The sequence below is a fragment of the Somniosus microcephalus genome, chromosome 12 (assembly GCF_052327205.1).
Source record: "Somniosus microcephalus isolate GS21.2 chromosome 12, FLI_Smic_1.0, whole genome shotgun sequence".
Classification (NCBI taxonomy): Eukaryota; Metazoa; Chordata; class Chondrichthyes; order Squaliformes; family Somniosidae; genus Somniosus; species Somniosus microcephalus.
The window spans coordinates 226,195,742-226,217,352 of record NC_140998.1 but is presented as its reverse complement, the minus strand read 5'-3'; the positions used below and the strand labels follow the sequence as shown (position 1 = coordinate 226,217,352).

At 52.2% G+C, this 21,611-nt stretch overlaps 1 protein-coding gene across 1 annotated transcript; it reads left to right on the top strand.

Annotated features, from left to right (window-relative positions):
* The first annotated feature begins 3,648 nt into the window (after positions 1 to 3,648).
* On the top strand, positions 3,649 to 16,965 carry LOC147110215 (uncharacterized). Its single transcript, XM_086002495.1, has 3 exons — positions 3,649 to 4,298; positions 14,227 to 14,583; positions 16,523 to 16,965. The coding sequence occupies exons 1-3, from the start codon at positions 4,247 to 4,249 to the stop codon at positions 16,963 to 16,965; spliced, it is 852 nt and encodes a 283-aa protein (XP_085858621.1). The 5' UTR covers positions 3,649 to 4,246.
* Positions 16,966 to 21,611: the final 4,646 nt, after the last annotated feature.

The window sequence follows — 21,611 nt, the reverse complement described above, 5'->3', positions numbered from 1 at the left end:
AGGCAGGGGGAGGGGCCGGAGAGAGGGACAGAGGGGAGTGGGGGAGCAGGGGAGTGGGGGAGTGGGGGAGGGGTGGGGGGTAGAGGGAGACAGGGGAGTGGAGGGAGAGAGGGGAGGGGAGGGAGGGAGAGAGGGGAGTGGAGGGAGAGAGGGGAGGGGAGGGAGGGAGAGAGGGGAGGGGAGGGAGAGAGGGGAGGGGAGGGAGGGAGAGAGGGGAGGGGAGGGAGGGAGAGGGGAGGGAGGGAGAGAGGGGAGGGGAGGGAGAGAGAGAGGGGAGGGGAGGGAGAGAGGGGAGGGAGGGATAGTCACCTAAAGGACATCGAAAGGGATCAAAGAAGGAATCTCATCCTGTGCCTGATCGAAGCATCGCAGCAAACAAAGGAACCAGGTCCCGGAACAGAGACGCACCCAGGGCTCAGTGCAGGAGTGTCCTGGAGGATCCCTGCAGGAGTGTCCAGGGACTGACCAGGGATGGGACGCTATTGTTCCATAGACAACAAAGAGATTCGCAATTATATAGCGACTTTCACATCCTCGGGACATCCCAAAGCTCTTCACAGCAAATGATGTACTTTTTCAAGTGTGGTCACTGTTGTAATGTAGGTAACAGAGCAGCCAATTTGCGCACAGCAAGCTCCCACAAACAGCAATATGTTGGGAACACCACCACCTCCAAGTTTCCCCTCCAAGTCACACACCATCCTGACTTGGAGATATATCGCCGTTTATTCATCGTCGCTGGGTCAAAATCCTGGAACTCCCCACCTAACAGCACTGTGGGAGTACCTTCACCACACGGACTGCAGCGGTTCAAGAAGGCGGCTCACCACCACCTTCCCAAGGGCAGTTAGGGAAGGGCAATAAATGCTGGCCTTACCAGCGACGGCCACATCCCATGAATGGATTAAAAATAAGACCAGACCATTTGTTTTTAGTGATTATTGGTTGAGGGGTAAATATTGGCCCAGGACACCTGGGATAACTTCCCCTGCTCTTGTTCCAATAGAGGCTGCAGAGTCTTCTACGTTCACCTGAGAGGGCAGATGGGGCCTCGGTTTAAAGTCTCATCCGAAAGACAGCACCTATGAAGTTCAGCGCCCCCTCAGTGCTGCCCCTCTGACAGTGCGGCGCTCCCTCAGTGCTGCCCCTCCGACAGTGCGGCGCTCCCTCAGTGCTGCCCCTCCGACAGTGCGGCGCTCCCTCAGTACTGCCCTCCGACAGTGCAGCACGCCCTCAGTGCTGCCCCTCCGACAGTGCGGCGCTCCCTCAGTGCTGCCCCTCCGACAGTGCGGCGCTCCCTCAGTGCTGCCCCTCCGACAGTGCGGCGCTCCCTCAGTGCTGCCCCTCCGACAGTGCGGCGCTCCCTCAGTGCTGCCCCTCCGACAGTGTGGCGCTCCCTCAGTGCTGCCCTCCGACAGTGCAGCACTCCCTCAGTACTGCTCCTCATTTACTCGATCAAAACCCCTCATGATTTTGAACGCCGCTCTTTAGGAGAATGGTTCCAGGGATGAGGGACTTCAGTTATGTGGAGAGACTGGAGGAGCTGGGATTCTTCTCCTTAGAGCAGAGAAGGTTAAGGGGAAGATTGTGTTCAAAATCATAAATGGTTTTGAGAGTAAATGAGGAGAAACTGTGTCCAGTGGTAGAAGGGTCGGTAACCAGAGGACACAGATTGAAGGTGATTGGTTAAAGAACCAGAGGGGAGATGAGATTATTTTTTTTTACACAGCGAGTTGTTGTGATCTGGAATGTGCTGCCCGAAAGGCCGGTGGAAGCAGATTCAATAATAACTTTCAAAAGGGAATTGGATAAATACTTGAAAAGGAAACATTTTCCGGGCTCTGGGAAAGGGCAGGGGAGTGGGTCCAAAGAGCCAGCACAGGCACGATGGGCCGAATGGCCTCCTCCTGCGCTGTATCATTCTATGATTCTGTTAAATCTGCCCTAAACCTTCTCTGCTCGAAGAACAATCCCAGCTTCTCCAATCCTCCACCTCACTGAAGCCATGGGGAGGAGGTTGAGGCCGAGACCATGGCTTCTGTGAAAGGGGGAATTTGGGATCAATATTTGTCAATGGAGAGAGCGGGGCAGTGGGATGGGTTTGGGGATTGCTCGCGTACAGAAGGAGGGCAGGCTGGAGGGGCCGACTGGCCTCTGTCTGTGCTGGGAAGGAGCCTGCGGGTTTGACTGATTGGCCCTTGCTTTCCAGCTGGTGGAGAGGGGGGGCCGCGGGGTCTTCGGGGTCGGCCTGTGTCGCGAGCGTCACTCCGCCACGCCCGCGATCTCACCGCGCTGCCCATCGCAAAGCGCCTTGGCGACGCTGCAGTTTGACTGGGGCCCTCCCTGGGCTGTGTGAGACGGGAGCGTCGACCGGGCATCCTGATCCCGACTGCGATCCAGTGACCTCCTTTGTCCTCCCCTCACCCCTTTCCACCCCCCTCCTCCCTCCCGGCGTGGTTTGAAAGGCCCGCCCGTGTGCGAATGGACACACATGCTGCACCGGTTGCGATGGCCCACATGGTGGATCAGCCCGCTGGATTAAATGGACACCTTGGCATCAGATTTACAAACGCCCTTTCGGCTCTTCTCTTCCCACTCTTGTTCTAAATACCCAGTTGTGAGTGGTTTTTGTACAGAGCACACTCCCCGACCCCCCACCCCACCAGTCCTGCAACCCTGGGCTCCAGGCTACTGACCAATCAGGCGGCTCCGCACAGACCGGGAACTTTCAATCTGCTGCACAGCAAGTCACTGATCCAACTCGCCCCGAGTGCGCCTTTGATTGAAGAAAGAAAGACTTGCATTTCTATAGCGCCTTTCACTACCTCAGGACGTCCCACAGCTCCTTACAGCCAATGAATACTTTTTTTTGAAGTGTAGTCACTGTTGTAATGTAGGAAACCCGGCAGCCAGTTTGTGCACAGCAAGCTCCCACAAACAGAAATGTGATCATCACCAGATGTTGGTTGAGGGATAAATATTGGCCTTAGGACAGCGGGGAGAACTGCCCTGCTCCTCTTTGAAATAGTGGCTGCGGGATCTTTTATATCCACCTGAGCGGGCAGATGGGGCCTCGGGTTTAACCTCTCATCTGAAAGATGACACCTCTGACAGTGCGACGTTCCCTCATTACTGCCCCTCTGACAATGCGGCGCTCCCTCAGTACTGCCCCTCCGACAGTGCAGCGCTCCCTCAGCACTGCCCCTCTGACAGTGCGGCGCTCCCTCAGTACTGTCCCTCTGACAGTGCGGCGCTCCCTCAGTACTGCCCCTCCAACAGTGCAACGCTCCCTCAATACTGCCCCTCCGACAGTGCAGCGCTCCCTCAATACTGCTCCTGCGACAGTGCGGCGCTCCCTCAGTACTGCCCCTCCGACAGTGCAACGCTCCCTCAGTACTGCCCCTCCGACAGTGCGGCACTCCCTCAGTACTGCCCCTCCGACAGTGCGATGCTCCCTCAATAGTGCCCCTCCGACTGTACGTCGCTCACTCAGTACTGCCCCTCCGACAGTGCGGCACTCCCTCAGTACCGCCCCTCCTATAGTTGCACCCTGCTCTCCTTGACCATTGTCTGTATAGAACCGAGCCCCCGTCATTCAACTCTACTCTACACGAACTTTATTCTTTACCTTTCCCCTTTCAAGGTGCAGTGTGCATGTGGTGGGGGCACTGAATCCAGTGGCACGGGTGCAGACCGAAAAAACATGGTGCTTCATTGTTTTGAACATTGTGTGGGCTGTCTAGGCTGCACCTATTCAAGTGAGTGGGAAGTATACACCATGCTCCTGAAGAGAGCTTTGTAAATGGTGGAGAGACATTGAGGGGGAAAGTGGTGAGTCAATCCTCGCAGAGTACCCAGCCTCTGCCCTGCTCTTTAGTCACTGTGTTGTTACACTTGATACAGTTAAGCTTCTCCGCAATGTTGTCTTTCAAGATGCTGTTGGGTCATTCGCCAATGTTGGTGCTGTTGAGGGCCCGGGATGGTCGCTGGGCTTATTCTTGTTCGAGACGGTGATAATCTAGGAATTAAGCACCGTGAATGTTGTCTACCCCTATTGATGGTGAAGCCAAGTCTTGATGTTGAATCTAACTATTGAAGTTAGTGACTGAGGAAATTCTAACCAATAATCACGTGACCGAGCCTGATAAATATTTTTAACAGAAGGAAACGAGAACTTCCTCTTGCTTCGCTAACTAACACGTTCGGTCATTTCTCTCTGTCCAGTTCAGACTCAACAGCAGCAAGTATGAGGTGTTCCGTTCTCGAGGTCTCCCTTCTACTGGCCGTTCTAAATCCAGGTATGATCTATAATCACATTCAATTTTATTTTCAGTCGAGTATTGACAATCATAGTCTCCAGCACTGTTGCTTGTGTAGATATATCTGTCCCCATCGGTCTAATGCCTCCGTGTTGTGGTCTCCAAACGGTAGCTGCATTTCAAAGTGGACTTTGCTTATATTCCGTGCGGTATTGGCAAACGCGTAGCAAGAATTATCAAATTAATCACAAAGTTATTTTGAATGTAACAATGACTGACGATATCACTTGTTTGATAAGATTGAGGATCTGTGTAGAAGCGGCATTTGAAACAGCGCGAGGCACAATCAGTTCATGACCCCACCATTTTCCTTATTCGCTAAGTTTACTAAAACAACACCATCGTTAATAATGGATCAGCAATTCAAACTACCGTAAATTATGCACAGAAATGGCCATCAGTCTCCATGTTAGATTCACTTGCTCCCGCTGGGTGATCGTCTGCTGTTGAAACACGAGAATGAGCAACAGTATTCGACAAAAGACAAGACTGTAGAGAGGGCTCTAAACTAAATACTGGAGGGGGGGATCAGGTGAGCGGGAATTAAAAAATTCAAAGAGAAAGGAGAAGGCAATAGAGCGGGGTATTGATGGGGTAATGGTGGCCAGAGTGTGACAGGAAGGGACAGAACGTATAAACATAAGAGTGCATCAGAAAGTGGGGTCAAAGCACAGAAAAATAATAAAAAGACAAAATTAAAAGCTCTTTATCTGAATGCACAGCATTCGTAACAAGATAGATGAGTTGATGGCACAAATAGATATACATGGGTATAACCTGATTGCCATTACAGAGACGTGGTTGCAAGGTGACCAAGGCTGGGAACTGAATATTCAGGGGTATTTGACATTTCGGATGGATAGACAGAAGGGAAAAGGAGGTGGGTGGCTCTGTTAATAAAGGATGAGATCAGTGCAGTAGTGAGAAATGAAAGTGGCTCAGAAGAGCAAGATGTAGAATCAGTTTGGGTGGAGATAAGAAATAATAAGGGAAAGAAGTCACTGGTGGGCCTAATCTATAGGCCCCCTAACAGCAGCTATACTGTTGGACAGAGTATAAATCAAGAAATAATGGAGGCTTGTAAGAAAGGTACAGCAACAATCATGGGCGATTTTAACCTTCCTATTGATTGGACAAATCAAATTGGCCAAGGCAGCCTCAAGGAAGAGTTCATAGAGTGTATCCGAGATGGTTTCCTAGAACAATACGTTGTGGAACCAACCAGGGAGCAGCCTATCTTAGATCTGGTACTGTGTAATGAGACAGGATTAATAAATTATCTCATAGTAAAGGATCCTTTAGGAAAGAGTGATCATAGCATGGTTGAATTTCAAATTCAATTGGAGGGTGAGAAAGTTGGGTCTCAAACCAGTGTCCTGATCTTAAATAAAGGCAATTACAATGGCATAAGGGCAGAACTGGCTAAAGTGGACTGGGAAAATAGATTAAAGGGTAAGATGGTTGATAAGCAATGGTAGACATTTAAGGAGATATTTCATAACTCTCAACAAAAATATGTTCCAGTGAGAAGGAAAGACTTTAAGAGAAGGGAGAACCACTTGTGGCTAACTAAGGAAGTAAAGGATGGTGTCAAATTGAAAACAAAGGCATACAATGTTGCCGAGATTAGGGGAAGGCCAGAGGATTGGGACATTTTTAAAAAACAGCAAAGGATGACTAAAAAAGTAATAAAGAGAGAGAAGCTGGATTATGAGAGTAAACTAGCAAAAAAATATAAACAGATAGTAAGAGCTTCTACAGGTATATAAAAAGGAAGAGAATAGCTAAAGTAAATGTTGGTTCCTTAGAGGATGAGACTGGGGAATTAATAATGGGGAACAGGGAAATGGCAGAGACTTTGAACAAATATTTTGCATCAGTCTTCACGGTAGAAGACACTAAAACCATCCCAATAACACATAATCAAGGGGCTATAGAGAGGGGGAACTTAAAACAATCATTATCACTAATGAAAAAGTACTCGGTAAAATAATGGGACTAAAGGTGGACAAGTCCCCTGGACCTGACGGCCTACATCCTAGGGTCTTAAAAGAAGTGGCTGCAGAGAAAGTGGATGCTTTGGTTGCAATCTACCAAAATTCCCTGGATTCTGGAGAGGTCCCAGCGGATTGGAAAACCGCAAATGTGACGTCCCTATTTAAGAAGGGTGGGAGACAGAAAGCAGGAAACTGTAGACCAGTTAGGCTGGGCCTATACTCATTGGAGTTTAGAAGAATGAGAAGTGATCTTATTGAAACATATAAGATACTGAGGGGGCTCGACAAGGTAGATGCAGAGAAGATGTTTCCCCTCATGGGGGAATCTAGAACTAGGGGGCATAGTTTCAGAATAAGGGGTCACCCATTTAAAACTGAGGTGAGGAGGTATTTCTTCTCTCAGAGGGTCGTGAATCTGTGGAATTCTCTGCCCCAGAGAGCTGTGGAGGCTGGGCCATTGAATATATTCAAGGTGGAGAGAGACAGATTTTTGAACAATAAGGGAGTGAAGGGTTATGGGGAGCGGGCAGGGAAGTGGAGCTGAGCCCAAGATCAGATCAGCCATGATCTCATTAAATTGCGGAGCAGGCTTTAGGGGCCAAATGGCCGGCTCCTGCTCCTATTTCTTATGTTCTTATGTTAAGACACAGTTTCAGAGCTCCTGTGATACTGCTGTCTTCAGTGTGCAATCGCTGTATCGGGTCGCTGTGGTTCCGGGCTCCATTCAGTGAAATGCGGGGGCAATTTATAATTTAAATATTGACATAGATAGAATGATCTGAAAAGTTTCAGCTCACGTTGGACAAGGCTGCACATTGTGCAAAGCGATCTTAGTCCGTGAGGCTCCGCAATATTTACTGAAAAAAGGGAAAAATGGCGTCGAGATGGATTTAAGGAAGTAACTTCTTTACCCAGAGAGTGGTGAGCATGTGGAACTCGCTACCGCAGGGAGTGATTGAGTCTAGATGAATTTAAGGGGAGGCTAGATAAGAATATGAGGGAGAACGGAATAGAGGGTTATGCTGATACACTTAGATGAGGAAGGATGGGAGAAGGCTCAAGTGAAGTATAACCGCTGGCATGGTCTGGTTGGGCCAAATGGCCTGTTTCTCTGCTGTACATTCTATGTAATTCTATGTTGTGGCAACACGCCACCATTGGACATAATCCGCTCGCGGCAGCACGGACAGTTTACGCAAGCGCACTGCCGGCAGCAGCCGCCCCCAGCCGGGGGCCCTTTCCTCCGGCAACTTGTTTCCCGCAGGGACAGGCTGCCGGGAGCACTTCCTGTCTGGGGAGTATTTAAGTGGTTGCGCGGGCTTTTCAAGCTCTCTCTTTGCCATGATGTGAATTAAAGCAGTTGTGTTCCACCAACTCTGGTCTCGACTCCCACGTTTGCCGCGATATCTCAACACTGGTGACCCCGATGCTCAGGACGAATCCTAAGCTAGCATGGCGGATACAAACGCAGTCACGGTTAAACTACCGGACTTTTGGGAGAACCTGGCCGAGGCCTGGTTCATTCAAGCCGAGTCCAGATTCCGGCTGAGAAGCATCACAGTCGACGCCACGAAGTACGACTACCTCGTCGCCTCGCTCACCTACGCCACAGTCCCCAAGGTTTGGGCAGCGCTGCAGGATCCACCAGTGGAAGGCAAGTACAAACATCTGAAGGCCGCGCTTCTTAAAAAATTTCAGGCGCCCTCTTACCAGCGCAACTGCCAACTCCTCGACCTCCCAGGCCTTGGTGATGCTTCACTGTCGGACCTGCTTTCCCACATGCTGTCCCTCTCGGACGACAAAAACTCCGGCGCCCTCTTTCGCACGCTTTTCATTCGGCAGCTCCCCGCCAGCATCCACCCGCTCATTGTGGAGTCTGGCTCCACGGACCTGAATGAGATAGCTGAAAAGGCCGACCGGCTGCTCTCCGCGCAGACCGCCCGCGACGTCGCGCCCGACCTCACGGCAATGACCACGCGGTCTCCCCGGCCCACTAGGCCCGACCACCCTTCCACTCTGGGTCACTGCTACTACCACACCCGTTTTGGCACTAGGGCCCAACGCTGCAAGCCACCGTGCACTTTCAAACCCCCCCCCCGCACCGGCCCCCACGATGGCCGCGGGGCAAAAGGGGCCCCTACTGTACGTCACCGACGACAGCACCAACCGCCGATTCCTGTGCGACACAGGAGCCCAGCACAGCATCACCCCCGCCTCCGCCCTCGAAATCCAACGCGGCGCACGGGGTATCACGCTGGCCGCAGCCAATGCTCTGACATCCGCACATACGGCACCCGCATGGTCACGCTCGACCTCACAGGCCGCCGCTACCACTGGGAGTTCCTCACAGCCAAGGTCCTCTGCCCACTCATCGGCGCCAACTTCCTACGCGCCCACGGCCTCCTTGTCGACATTCCGAGGCACCGCCTCATCGACATCAACACTATGGCCCCCATCCCTGGCGCATTCACCCCGGCCCGTTCGGCCGGCCTGACGACCTACTGCCTCGCCAGTGCCACGGACGACTACTCGGCACTTCTAGCCGAGTTTCCCGCCCTCACTAACCCGACCTTTTCGGCCAAAGCCGCCAAACATGGTGTGGAGCACTATATCCCCACCACCGGCCCCCCGGTCTCTGCCCACGCCCGCAGACTCAACCCGGCCAAGCTGGAAATCGCGCGGGCCGAGTTCACCACCATGGAGCAACTCGGCATCATCCGCCGCTCCAGCAGCCCTTGGGCCTTGCCCCTCCACATCGCCCCCAAGCCCGGCGGAGGCTGGCGCCCCTGCGGGGACTACCGCCGCCTCAACGACGCCACCACCCCCGACCGATACCCGATGCTGCACATCCAGGACTTCTCGGCCCGACTGGCCGGACGAACCGTCTTTTCCAAGGTCGACCTGGTGCGCGGTTACCACCAAGTCCCCGTACACCCCGCGGACATCCCCAAAACGGCCGTCATCACCCCATTCGGCCTGTTCAAGTTCCTGAGGATGCCCTTCGGCCTCAAGAATGCAGCCCAGGCTTTCCAGCGCCTTATGGACTCAGTCCTCCGGGACCTGAACTTCCTATTCATCTATCTAGACGACATTCTCGTGGCCAGCTCCACCAAACAGGAACACCTCGAACACCTTCGCATCCTGTTCGGGCGCCTAGCCCAACACGGGCTCATCCTCAGCCCGGCGAAGTGCCAATTCGGCCTAGCCGAGATCGATTTTCTCGGCCACCACATCAACCCTGCTGGGGCCGTCCCCCTGCCCGACAAGGTGCAGGCCATCCAGCAATTCCCCCGCCCCAAAACCATCAAGGGCCTCCAGGAGTTCCTCGGGATGGTGAACTTCTACAACAGGTTCATCCCCAGAGCTGCAGCCCTCATGAAGCCCCTATACGACTCCCTCCGAGGTAAATCCGGCAAGATGGCCATAGCCTGGACCACTGACACGTCAGCCGCCTTCGACGCCACCAAAAACGCGCTCGCCGACGCCACCCTGCTCGCGCACCCGAGGGCCGATGCCCGGGTCGCGCTCACCACCGACGCCTCCGACCATGCGGTCGGAGCCGTGTTCAAGCAGTGGGTCAATGGCGCGTGGCAGCCACTTGCCTTCTACAGCCGCCAACTGCGCCCCCCGGAGGTCAAATACTCTACTTTCGACCGCGAGCTCCTCGCGCTCCACCTGTCGGTCCGCCATTTCAGGTTCCTCCTGGAGGGCCGCCCCTTTACCACGTACGTGGACCACAAGCCGCTCACATACGCGATGGCCAAGCACACCAACCCTGGTCTGCTAGGCAGCAACGCCAGCTCGCGGCCGTGTCCGAGTTTACCACGGACATCCAGCACGTCTCCGGTAGAGACAACATTGTCGCCAACTGCCTTTCCCGTCCCGCCATCTGCGCGAATTACCTAGCGGTCGACTACGCGCAACTAGCAGCGGCCCAGCTCACGGACCCAGACCTCCTCTCGGCGGCTACCAGCCTGCCAGGGCTACGCCTAGCCAAGGTCGCGCACGGGCCCGAAGCCACGGCAGTCACTTGCGACGTCTCACTCGGCCAACCCAGGCCGGTCATCCCTGCAACCTGGCGCCGCCGCATCTTCGACGCGCTCCACGGGCTCTCCCATCCGGGTTCCCGCGCATCTGTCAAACTCCTCTCCCAGTGCTTTGTCTGGCGTGGCCTCAGCAAAGATGTTCAGACTTGGGCCAACACCTGCCTCGCCTGCCAATGGGCTAAGGCACAGCTGCACACAAAAGCACCCCTGGGAGACTTCGAGGTACCCAGCCGCCGCTTCGACCACGTACACGTCAACATCGTCGGTCCTCTGCCGCCATCGCAAGGCCGAAATTATCTCCGCACGATGGTCGACCGCTGCACACGCTGGCCTGAGGCAGTGCCGCTGACCTCCACCACCACAGCCGACATCGCCAGGGCGTTCGTTAACACCTGGGTCGCGAGGTTCGGCGTACCGGCCGACATAACCTCCGACAGAGGCGCCCAGTTCACCTCCGAACTCTGGACGGCCACAGCACGCAACCTCGGGGTGACGCTCCACCGAACCACGGCGTACCACCCGCAGGCCAACGGGCTGTGTGAACGCTTCCACAGGTCACTCAAGGCCTCACTCCGCGCCGGCCTGCAGGACAGTACCTGGACTGACCGACTACCGTGGGTGCTACTAGGCCTATGCACCGCGGTCAAGGAAGACCTCCAGTCCTCAGCAGCGGAGTTAGTCTACGGACAACCGCTGCGCATACCAGGCGAATTCCTCCCGGAGGCTACCACACCTTGGTCGGCCGAATAGCAGCGGATCAACTCTTTCTCTTCCGCTCAACAGTTCGCCCCACTTCCGGTCAACCGACACGGCGAACTCGCACCTCACGTCCCGCCAAACTTACAGCAGGCACGCTTCGTCTTCGTGCGACACGACGCGCACCGCGGACCCCTGTGACCCCCGTACGATGGACTGTACGAGGTACTACAAACCGGAGACAAGGTTTTCAAGCTGCGACTCGGCGACAGGGTCGAAACAGTCTCCATCGACCGACTCAAACCAGCACACACAGAACCAGGGGAACAGGTCCCCGTGGCCCGACCTCCAATTAGAGGCCGTCCCGCCAGCAAGCCAGCACAGCCGGCGGCGAACCGCCCGGCCCCACCAACTAGACCGGTGACCACTCAGAGCCGCTCCGGCAGAACCATTAGACCACCGTCACGACTCGTCCACTCCTCATAAGCGGATTCTGGATGGAGCTCTGTGGCGACACGCCACCATTGGACATAATCCGCTCACGGCGGCACGGACAGTTTACGCAGGCACACTGCCGGCAGCAGCCGCCCCCAGCCGGGGGCCCTTTCCTCCGGCAACTTGTTTCCCGCAGGGACAGGCTGCCTGGAGCACTTCCTGTCTGGGGAGTATTTAAGTGGTTGCGCGGGCTTTTCAAGCTCTCTCTTTGCCATGATGTGAATTAAAGCAGTTGTGTTCCACCAACTCTGGTCTCGACTCCCACGTTTGCCGCGGTATCTCAACAATGTAACATTTTCAGCCAATAGTCCTGCTTCCTGGTTCGAGCCAAGACCCGCTATTCTCATGCGAGTGGAATCGCATTATGTGATAACACATCAACATTAATTGTAAGATAGCATCGGGGTAACATAGTGGCCAGGGCTGGGGGAGGGGAGCTGACACCAAGCGACTGTCAGCCCCTTAGTTCCGCCTCCTCTGACCACACAGGACACAGCTCTCTGCATCTGAAAGGCTCGCAGTGAAGCACAAAGTGTAACAGATGGTTGAATGAGCAACGACTAAGGAAATAAACTGGATGAGGAGACACTGGGATCCGCTCGATGCGAGTGTGGGGAGGGGGTGTGGTGGCGGGGGGATAGTGGCGGGGGGAGGGGCGGTGCAAACAAGTCAAAATTTGCCCGGGAATTTGGCTCCTTCCATCAAAAGGGCAGCACTTCACCGACGGGGCGGCGCATTGCTCCAAATATGTGAGAGCAACAAAACAAAGGCCCCTCTGGAAGGCAGGGCCGGGGCTGGGAAAGCAGCGGGAAATTTGAAAGCAGGAAATTATTGCGTCAAGTTTAACACCGTCACGTTTACCTGTTTGTTTGGCGTTAATGCATCCACTATTTTAACTGAACATTGATCCCTTTTTCTCCTTGTTTTTTTATTGGTGTAAAGGCTCGGTTTAATTATTGGACACAGTAATGTCACATCGATGAGCTGAGTGCCTCTACTATAACATATTCAGTTTTCTGCGAGTTAGAGGTCGGCCGGGGGAGAAGTGGAATAAATGGGTTTGGAGGTAACAAAGGCCTGGCTGACGGTTTCAGCAGCAGGTGAGGTGAGGCAGGGCGGAGTCGAGTAACGTTACAGAGGTGGGTGTTGGCGGCCTTGGCGATGGTGAGAATATGGGGCGGGAAACTCAGCTCAGGGTCCAATAGGACGCAAAGGTTGTGAAAAGTCAGCTTCAGACTCAGGCAGTGGCCAAGGAGAGGGATGGTGTTGGTGCCCAGGGAACAGAGTTTGTGGGTAAAGGTGGATATTTATCAGGCAGTGGCCAGGGAGAGGGATGGTGTTGGTGCCCAGGGAACAGAGTTTGTGGGTAAAGGTGGATATTTATCGGGCAGTGGCCAGGGAGAGGGATGGTGTTGGTGCCCAGGGAACAGAGTTTGTGGGTAAAGGTGGATATTTATCGGGCAGTGGCCAGGGAGAGGGATGGTGTTGGTGCCCAGGGAACAGAGTTTGTGGGTAAAGGTGGATATTTATCAGGCAGTGGCCAAGGAGAGGGATGGTGTTGGTGCCCAGGGAACAGAGTTTGTGGGTAAAGGTGGATATTTATCGGGCAGTGGCCAGGGAGAGGGATGGTGTTGGTGCCCAGGGAACAGAGATTGTGGGTAAAGGTGGAGGTTTATCGGGCAGTGGCCAGGGAGAGGGATGGTGTTGGTGCCCAGGGAACAGAGTTTGTGGGTAAAGGTGGAGGTTTATCGGGCAGTGGCCAGGGAGAGGGATGGTGTTGGTGCCCAGAGAACAGAGTTTGTGGGTAAAGGTGGATATTTGTTGGGCAGTGGCCAAGGAGAGGGATGGTGTTGGTGCCCAGGGAACAGAGTTTGTGGGTAAAGGTGGATATTTATCAGGCAGTGGCCAGGGAGAGGGATGGTGTTGGTGCCCAGGGAACAGAGTTTGTGGGTAAAGGTGGATATTTGTTGGGCAGTGGCCAGGGAGAGGGATGGTGTTGGTGCCCAGGGAACAGAGTTTGTGGGTAAAGGTGGATATTTATCGGGCAGTGGCCAGGGAGAGGGATGGTGTTGGTGCCCAGGGAACAGAGTTTGTGGGTAAAGGTGGATATTTATCAGGCAGTGGCCAGGGAGAGGGATGGTGTTGGTGCCCAGGGAACAGAGTTTGTGGGTAAAGGTGGATATTTATCGGGCAGTGGCCAGGGAGAGGGATGGTGTTGGTGCCCAGGGAACAGAGTTTGTGGGTAAAGGTGGATATTTATCGGGCAGTGGCCAAGGAGAGGGATGGTGTTGGTGCCCTGGGAACAGAGTTTGTGGGTAAAGGTGGATATTTATCGGGCAGTGGCCAGGGAGAGGGATGGTGTTGGTGCCCAGGGAACAGAGTTTGTGGGTAAAGGTGGATATTTATCGGGCAGTGGCCAGGGAGAGGGATGGTGTTGGTGCCCAGGGAACAGAGTTTGTGGGTAAAGGTGGATATTTATCGGGCAGTGGCCAGGGAGAGGGATGGTGTTGGTGCCCAGGGAACAGAGTTTGTGGGTAAAGGTGGAGATTTATCGGGCAGTGACCAGGGAGAGGGATGGTGTTGGTGCCCAGGGAACAGAGTTTGTGGGTAACGGTGGATATTTATCCAATCTCATACAGTCCCGTTTAATATCACACTTTGCTCCCTGTGCAGGTACCGCGAGGGATGGAGATGATGGAGATATTCCGGAACTGGTTCTTTCGAACGGGTCCAGCCCGGTTTTGCTGCCTTGTTTCTCCCGGTCTCCGACTCAAATTGATGAGATTCAGTGGACATTTCAACCTGCCTCAGGAGACAATGGGATGGCACTTTGTGCAATTGATAAGAACAACACTGAGTGCAGCTCCCCGCGGTTCCCACATATAACACTGGCTGAGACTGAGGGTTTCAGGACGGGGAATTATTCTCTCTTGTTCACGGCGACAATGGAAGATGCCGGAAATTACGACTGTTTGCTGTATTCTGGACACAAGGAGAAGAAGATGTTAATCCGCCTCATAGTGATTAATGGTGAGTTACTGAAAGCAGTTTCTGCTGTAGTTATATGTGTATGATAGTCTCACACAAACTGTTTCACCATTTTCCGTATATCCGCCACTGCTCCATTAAATTCCGTGCCTTTAAATGCCAACATCTTGACAATTTGTGATGTGGAAAAACGCAGCATTAAAACAGTGTTGCTTTCTTGCTGGGCAGGTTATTGTAGGCCTCGGAAACACTTTCTTGTTCAGTAAATGTAAATTCTCAGCAATTTATTTATCTTTATTGTGAAAACTATGGGAAATCCCGCAGTAAAGTTTCAACCGGTAAAGATCAGATCCATTTCCGGAAAATTCCCTCAGCACTTCTGCTCAAATCTCATTGAGGTAGAAACTGACTTCAGTGGAGCTGAATATCGGGCGGCGGGTGTAACAGGCGGACAATACATGACCACACGTTCTACACTGTCGGTTAAAATGAATTTCCAGCCCACAGGCTCGGACTAGTAAGGTCCCAATATGGCGGGCAGGAAATGTGTACATTTGCGACTGAAAGTGTGCCTCCTGACATATTGGGTGAGAACAGGCGAGGGGCATCCTTTGCCAATGCCTGAAACAGGCGTTAGGCTCTTTGCATTTGCTAATTTGAGGCCAATTCTGTAAGATTGGTTTATCATGAGGCGGCCAGGCCCCTCTCCAGATGCACTCTTGGAAACCAGCTCTAGGAATTGCCTGCTACAAAGAAGCAAACTAATGTAAGATCACATATTAAAGGGCCCCATTGCACCTCCCAACACCCCCTCCACGTTGCTCCAAACACGACCTGCTGATCCCGGGACCCCAACATTGAACCCCGCAAATCCTGATCCAGGCCCTGAACCCTGACTCGGCTCAATCCCTGATCCCTGGCTCAGACATCTATCATCAACCCCCAACCATGGCTGTGAACCCGATCCCCGACACATGCCCCCATCCCCGATTCTCGAGTCCGGCCCCAATCTCTGACACTTGAAACAGGCCATGTTCACCGAACGCTGAATCCCGTCCCCAGCTCCGACCCGTGACCCCGGTCTCATCCCCGACCCAGGCACCGACCCCTGAAGCCCGACCAAGGCAGGGATTCCTGAACCTGGTCTTCACCGGCGAGCTGCCTCTGGACGCCCAGCATGTGCCTGCAGCACATTGGTCTGACATTAATGAGGCCCAAGGCCCGATAGGCCTACCTGTTTTGAGGCTGTGCCTTTCTTGATAGAATAGTGATTCTGCACTGTGTAATAGTGGTGAGTTTGAGGAGAAGGAGCCAAAGTGGTTTGCTGCATTGATTTGCGGAGAATGAAGGGAAGCGGGGTGGTTGTATTGTGAGTATTTTGAATAATGATCTTGTTAGTGGTAGAGCTGTGAGCAGGGAGAAAGAGCAGTATCGCTACCTTGACAACTCTCCTGAGGTCATTGAACGTCTTTCAGTGTGGCAGCCATGTGCTGGGATGAACGTTCCTTGCCTTGCTCTCCTCACTGGCGGTGGAGGTGTTTCGGGAACAGGATGTCCCTCCTCCCGTCCACTGTCTGCATTAATGCCACCAACGTGACAATGAAGAAACTTGGGGCCCTAATTGGATCTTTTGCAGCAACGTTATCCCTCTGACAACGTTTCCCGCTGTCTGTAGACAAAGTGCACCTCCCCTTTAAGAGTTGCTGTCTCCCGTTAAGGGTCGGGAGACACACCCGATTTCCGGACCTAACCCGAAACAGGAAAAATGGCACTGCACAGTGGGGGAAGGGCTGGTGGCACGGGTATCATTTTAATGAGTTTCAAGCAGGAATTTAAGGTGGTGCCTGGGACTATGTGACATGACGTGTGCAGCATGTGCGCCTGACCCTGTGCGCAAGTATTCGGCCGCGAATGCAGTTCTAGGCCATAATTTAATCTATGGTGTCTTTTGTCAGTTTAACCAGTTATCCTCTTCCCACAGTGTCTGTGATCCCAGCCGGCCCGATTCCCCTGGGAAGCTCCGTAAATCTGACCTGTGAGATGCCCGGGCTGTCCTATTTCAACAGTATCGATTGGAGCATTGAAAATACCCGAGTAACTTGGAAAGGGATTGAAATCCTGTGGAAACTGAACAATGCGCTGATTCATGAAGACAAGCGGCACAAGTTCGATTTCAGAAGTTTAATCATCAATAATTTTCAACTCCCTGATGCGGGATGCTACACATATACTGTAAGATTGAAGAATGGAAAGATTTGCTCTTATAGCCGTCTCTTGGAGATATCAGGTTGGCCCGCATCTCAAACAAAACTTCCATTTGCCCACATGATTGATGTCAATATCTCGCCAGTATCACTTGTAGAAAGTGGAGTTGGCAGGCTGCTCTGTCCTGCTTGGTGCTGGGCTGCCCGAGTGCTGTTGTGACTGCACACAGCCGGTCAGCTGGTGAGTCTTTCATTGAACTCTCGACTTGAGCAATGAAGGCAGTGAAAAGGCTTCAAACAGTCAGGAGGTGATCCAAATCACCGCACAGTAACCAGCCTCTGCTGTCCTCCTGGATCCAGAGTGCTCTGTTTAAGCTTCTGGCCAGGATTCTATTAGTTGATTCGGAAGTTGCAGCGCTGCTGAAGGTCATGGGGAGGCGGTGGTCTTTCTGTTGCTTGAGATGGTCGTCAACAGGCACTCCTGTGGTATCAATCGTACCAGCCATTGTCCTGCTGTAAGTGTGAAAGGAGCTGGCCACGGCAGAATGGTCAGCGAATAACCCCACTCCCTATCTTATGACAGAGAAAATGTTACTGACAGAACATCTGGATGGTGGTTGGGCCAAGGATGCCTGCCTGAGTTACCCCAGATGTGAAGTCCTAACGCTGTGATGATTGGCCTCGACACCAGCTGCCATCTTCCTGTGTGTCATCCAAAACTCACTCAGTAGAGTGTTACACCTGACTCCCATTGACATTAGATTTTTTTTCTATGAGGATTTGATGTTATTCTCAATAGAATGTTGCATCCTGAAGATTGACAGTGCAGCAGCACATGGTGAATGTGGGTTTTTGTACCTTCATACACTTCCCTTGGAGAACAGTGTGCAGCAGTGGAAGGATTCGCAGGCAGATTAACAGTCTGATAGGCCATCACCTGAACATTCCTTCCATGGCTGTAACCATCCTTACACCAGCCAATAGGGAGGTTCGTTCCAGAGGGCGAACTCTTATGGGCTTCCTAATGGAGGTCACTCACACCCACCGGGCCCGTGTATCCTACTGGATGTCAAACTAGTGATCCTCTCGCATTGTTCAATCCCATACCACTTCTGACTCAGAGGTGGGAACGCTCCGACCAAAGTCTAGTAACTGCAGGAATGAATCAGGAGATGAGACATTGTAAACCATTCAATGTTGGTATGTATGTGTGAGGCGGGGGTCGGTGAGCTGTAAATACAGTGAAATTTGTACCAGAATTATGGATCCTTTCAACAAATGGGCAACAGTTGATTGCGGGTATTGTGCAATGTTCCAAATCTGTTAGCAATAAACCCAAATGCTCTGTGTAAAGTAGCAGTGGGTGGGAGACTGTTTCTACAGAATCCATTTACACACTGACAGTACCTGACTTATACTTGGGGAGATCCCTGTCCATACATAATCTTGCTGAACTTCGCTCCAAGCAGGTATTTGAAAGCAGGGAGTGAATGTGTCATGTTTATCCCAATGACATTTACATTCTTTGTAAGACATTGCTATGTCCAGTACTTTAATTGCCGTTTGAGCAGGTCGAAACATCTCCGTGATATTATTGGACAGGGTAATGACAATTAATGAGTTTTCCACCCGTACTTTAACATGGCTGTTTTATGTTGAAGCTTTTTCAGTGTTAGTATAACCCTAAGCACATTTCAAAATCTATCCAGAACCTATTGGAAATTTCCTACCAAATCTTCACATGCATTGAACCCCAATCACTACCTCCAGAAACACCTAATTGTTCAGTTTGTTCTTAAGCTGCAAATGACGTTGGTAAGACCGTGTTTATTGTCCATCCGTGGTTGCTTCAGGGCAGTAAGATTGAGCCAAGTAGTGTGGGACGGGAGTCCCCTGTAGCCCAGGTCCCTCCCTGAAGGACATGAGTCAACCATTGGGGTCGTTTTTGCAACGACCTTCATCGATAATTTTCAGCCTCAGTATCTATTTTGATCAAATTCCTTTATTTATGTTAATTTGTTGTCATTTTCTGTAGGAACTGCACCGACTTCTCTCGCTACAGATAATCCACTGACAGCAACATCAGGTGAAACTTTAATCTCATGAACTCCACGGTTACTGTTTGTTTACATAAGAAACAGGAGCAGGAGTCGGCCAATCAGCCCCTCGAGCCTGCTCCGCCATTCAATAAGATCTTGGCTGATCCAATCTTGGCCTCAACACCACTTCCCCGCCCGCTCCCCGTACCCCTCGACTCCCTTGTAGTTCAAATGTCTGTCAATCTCCGCCTTGAATGTGTTCAGTGACTCCGCCTCCACAGCTCTCCAGGGTCGAGAATTCCAAAGATTCACGACCCTCTGAGAGAAGAAATTCCTCCTCATCTCCGTCTTAAATGGGCAACCCCTTATCCTGAAACTGTGCCCCCCTAGTTCTAGATACCCCCACTAGGGGAAACATCCTCTCAGCATCCACCCTGTCAATCCCCCTCAGAATCTTATATGTTTCAATAAGATCACTTCTCATTCTTCTAAACTCCAATGAGTATAGGCCCAGCCTGCTCAACCTTTCGTCATACGTCAACCCCTTCATCCCAGGAATCAACCTCATGAACCTCCAGTGCAAGTATATCCTTCCTTAAATATGGAGACCAAAACTGTACGCAGTACTCCAGGTGCAGTCTCACTAGCGCCCTGTGAAGTTACATCAACCTTCCCTCAACCTTTTTATACTCCATACCCCTTGCAATAAAGGCCAACATTCCATTAGCCTTCCTAATTACCTGCTGTACCTGCATGCTAACTTTGTGTTTCATGTACTAGGACCCCCAGATCCCGCTGTACCGCAGCATTTTGTAGTCTCGCTCCATTTAAATAATAATTTGCTTTTTCATTCTTCCTTCCAAAGTGGATAACCTCACATTTTCCCACATTATACTCCATCTGCCAAATGTTTGCCCACTCACTTAACCTCTCTATACCCCTTTCCAGACTCCTTGTGTCCTCCTCAAGACTTGCTCACCCACCTATCTTTGTACCATCAGTAAATTTGGCTACAGTACACTCGGCCTCTTCATCCAAGTCATTAATATAGATTGTAAATAGTTGAGGCCCCAGCACTGATCCCTGTGGCACCCCACTAGTTACTGATTGCCAACTGGAAAATGACCCATTTATCCCGACTCTCTGTTTTCTGTTAGTTAGCCAATCCCCTAACCATGCTAATGGGGCAGAAATTCGGGTCGGGGGCTGGCCGCGCGCGTGCAAGCCCCCGATCTGCACTTACCCGACGCGCCGGCCGTTGAGCTTCAGGGACGCCTGGAATTGCTGTTTTAAAATGTTGACTCCCGGGCAGCGTCTGACGTCACGCCGCCCAGGAGTGCAGCCAGCGCGAAGCCTGGAGCGCGCAGTGCAAGTGAGACACGCCCCTTGAGGTCTCAGTTTAAAAGGACATGCCCCCAATGTTTCGCACAAGCTGCAAAGCATTTTTACATGTAGAGCAGCATTTTAAATAGGTTTTTGGTATTTTTAAGAAGCTTTTGGTAACTTTTATAAACTTTTAAAAACATTTACATTATTTTGAAGAATCTGAAGTAGTTTTAAACAGAAATAAAGCGATTTAAAGACTTTTAAAAGCCCTGAAATCATTTTTTTCATTCCATTTATTTAATTAGTAACGTCATCGTCGTACGTGTCTTCACACTGTTCCCTTTGGGGAACTGTATGAAGTGGTGGAAGGATTTCTGGCCGTGATTAACGCTCCTTCCGTGACCGTAACCATCTTTGTACCAGCCATTAGGGTGGTTAGTCCTATGGCGGGAGGGTTTTACGGGCTCCCACAACCTATACGAGGGGGGGGGCCACCCACACCCACGGACGCAAATATCCCACTGGATGTCTACCCAGAATTTAGAGCCGGAGCTCCGACTCCACTTGCCGGGACTGTCTGGAGCGGGGTTAGAAACCCTACGCCGTGTGGCCCAGCGGCGGAGATGCTACCACTATGCCAAAGGCCCACTCAGATTAGCAACGTGAAATGGCTGGAATGAGCACAATTCACGGCATTAAAAGAACTCACAATTGAACTGATGATGACCTCAGCAATCTCCTCAACGAGGTGGAGGCGCAGCGCCTGCTCATCATTGGTAATGAGAAGTCAAAGGCGCCGCAAAAAGGACAGATGATAGCTTGGTCTTTCAAGTGGCAGCATAGGGCTCCAGTCACGGGGAGGGAAAAGGCGCAGGAAACGTATGGGTGTCACCTTTTGCACGGAGTGGGCCTTTTGCGTAGCGGTAAGCATCCCCGCCGCTGGGCCAGAAGGAGTAGGGTTTCGAACCCCGCTCCAGACAGCCCCGGCAAGTGGAGTCGGAGCTCCAACTATAAATTCTGGGTGGACATCCAGCGGGATACTTGCGTCCGCGGGTGTGGGTGGCCCCCCCCCCCCTCAGATGGGTTGTGGGAGCCCGTAAAACCCTCACGCCATAGGACTAACCACCCTAATGGCTGGTATGAAGATGGTTATGGTCATGGAAGGAGCGTTAACGTGGCCAGAAATCCTTCCACCACTTCATACAGTTCCCGAAAGGGAACAGTGTGAGGATACGTACGACGATGACCTCTTGCGCAATGCACCTCTTTGGACCCTCAGTCGCAGATGCGAGGGGCCAAATCGTGCAATTGTTAAATTTTTCATTTTATTGACATGTAAAATGAACGGCCCAGTAATTCCGTTCCAAACACGTGAGTACGGTCGGGGTACTCACGCGTCTGGCCAGAGGAAATGCCGGTTTTCAGCATGCACAGCGCATGCGGGGAAAACCGGCATTTCCTGTCCTCTGAACAAACGGGTTCAGAGGCAGAACGCGTGCGA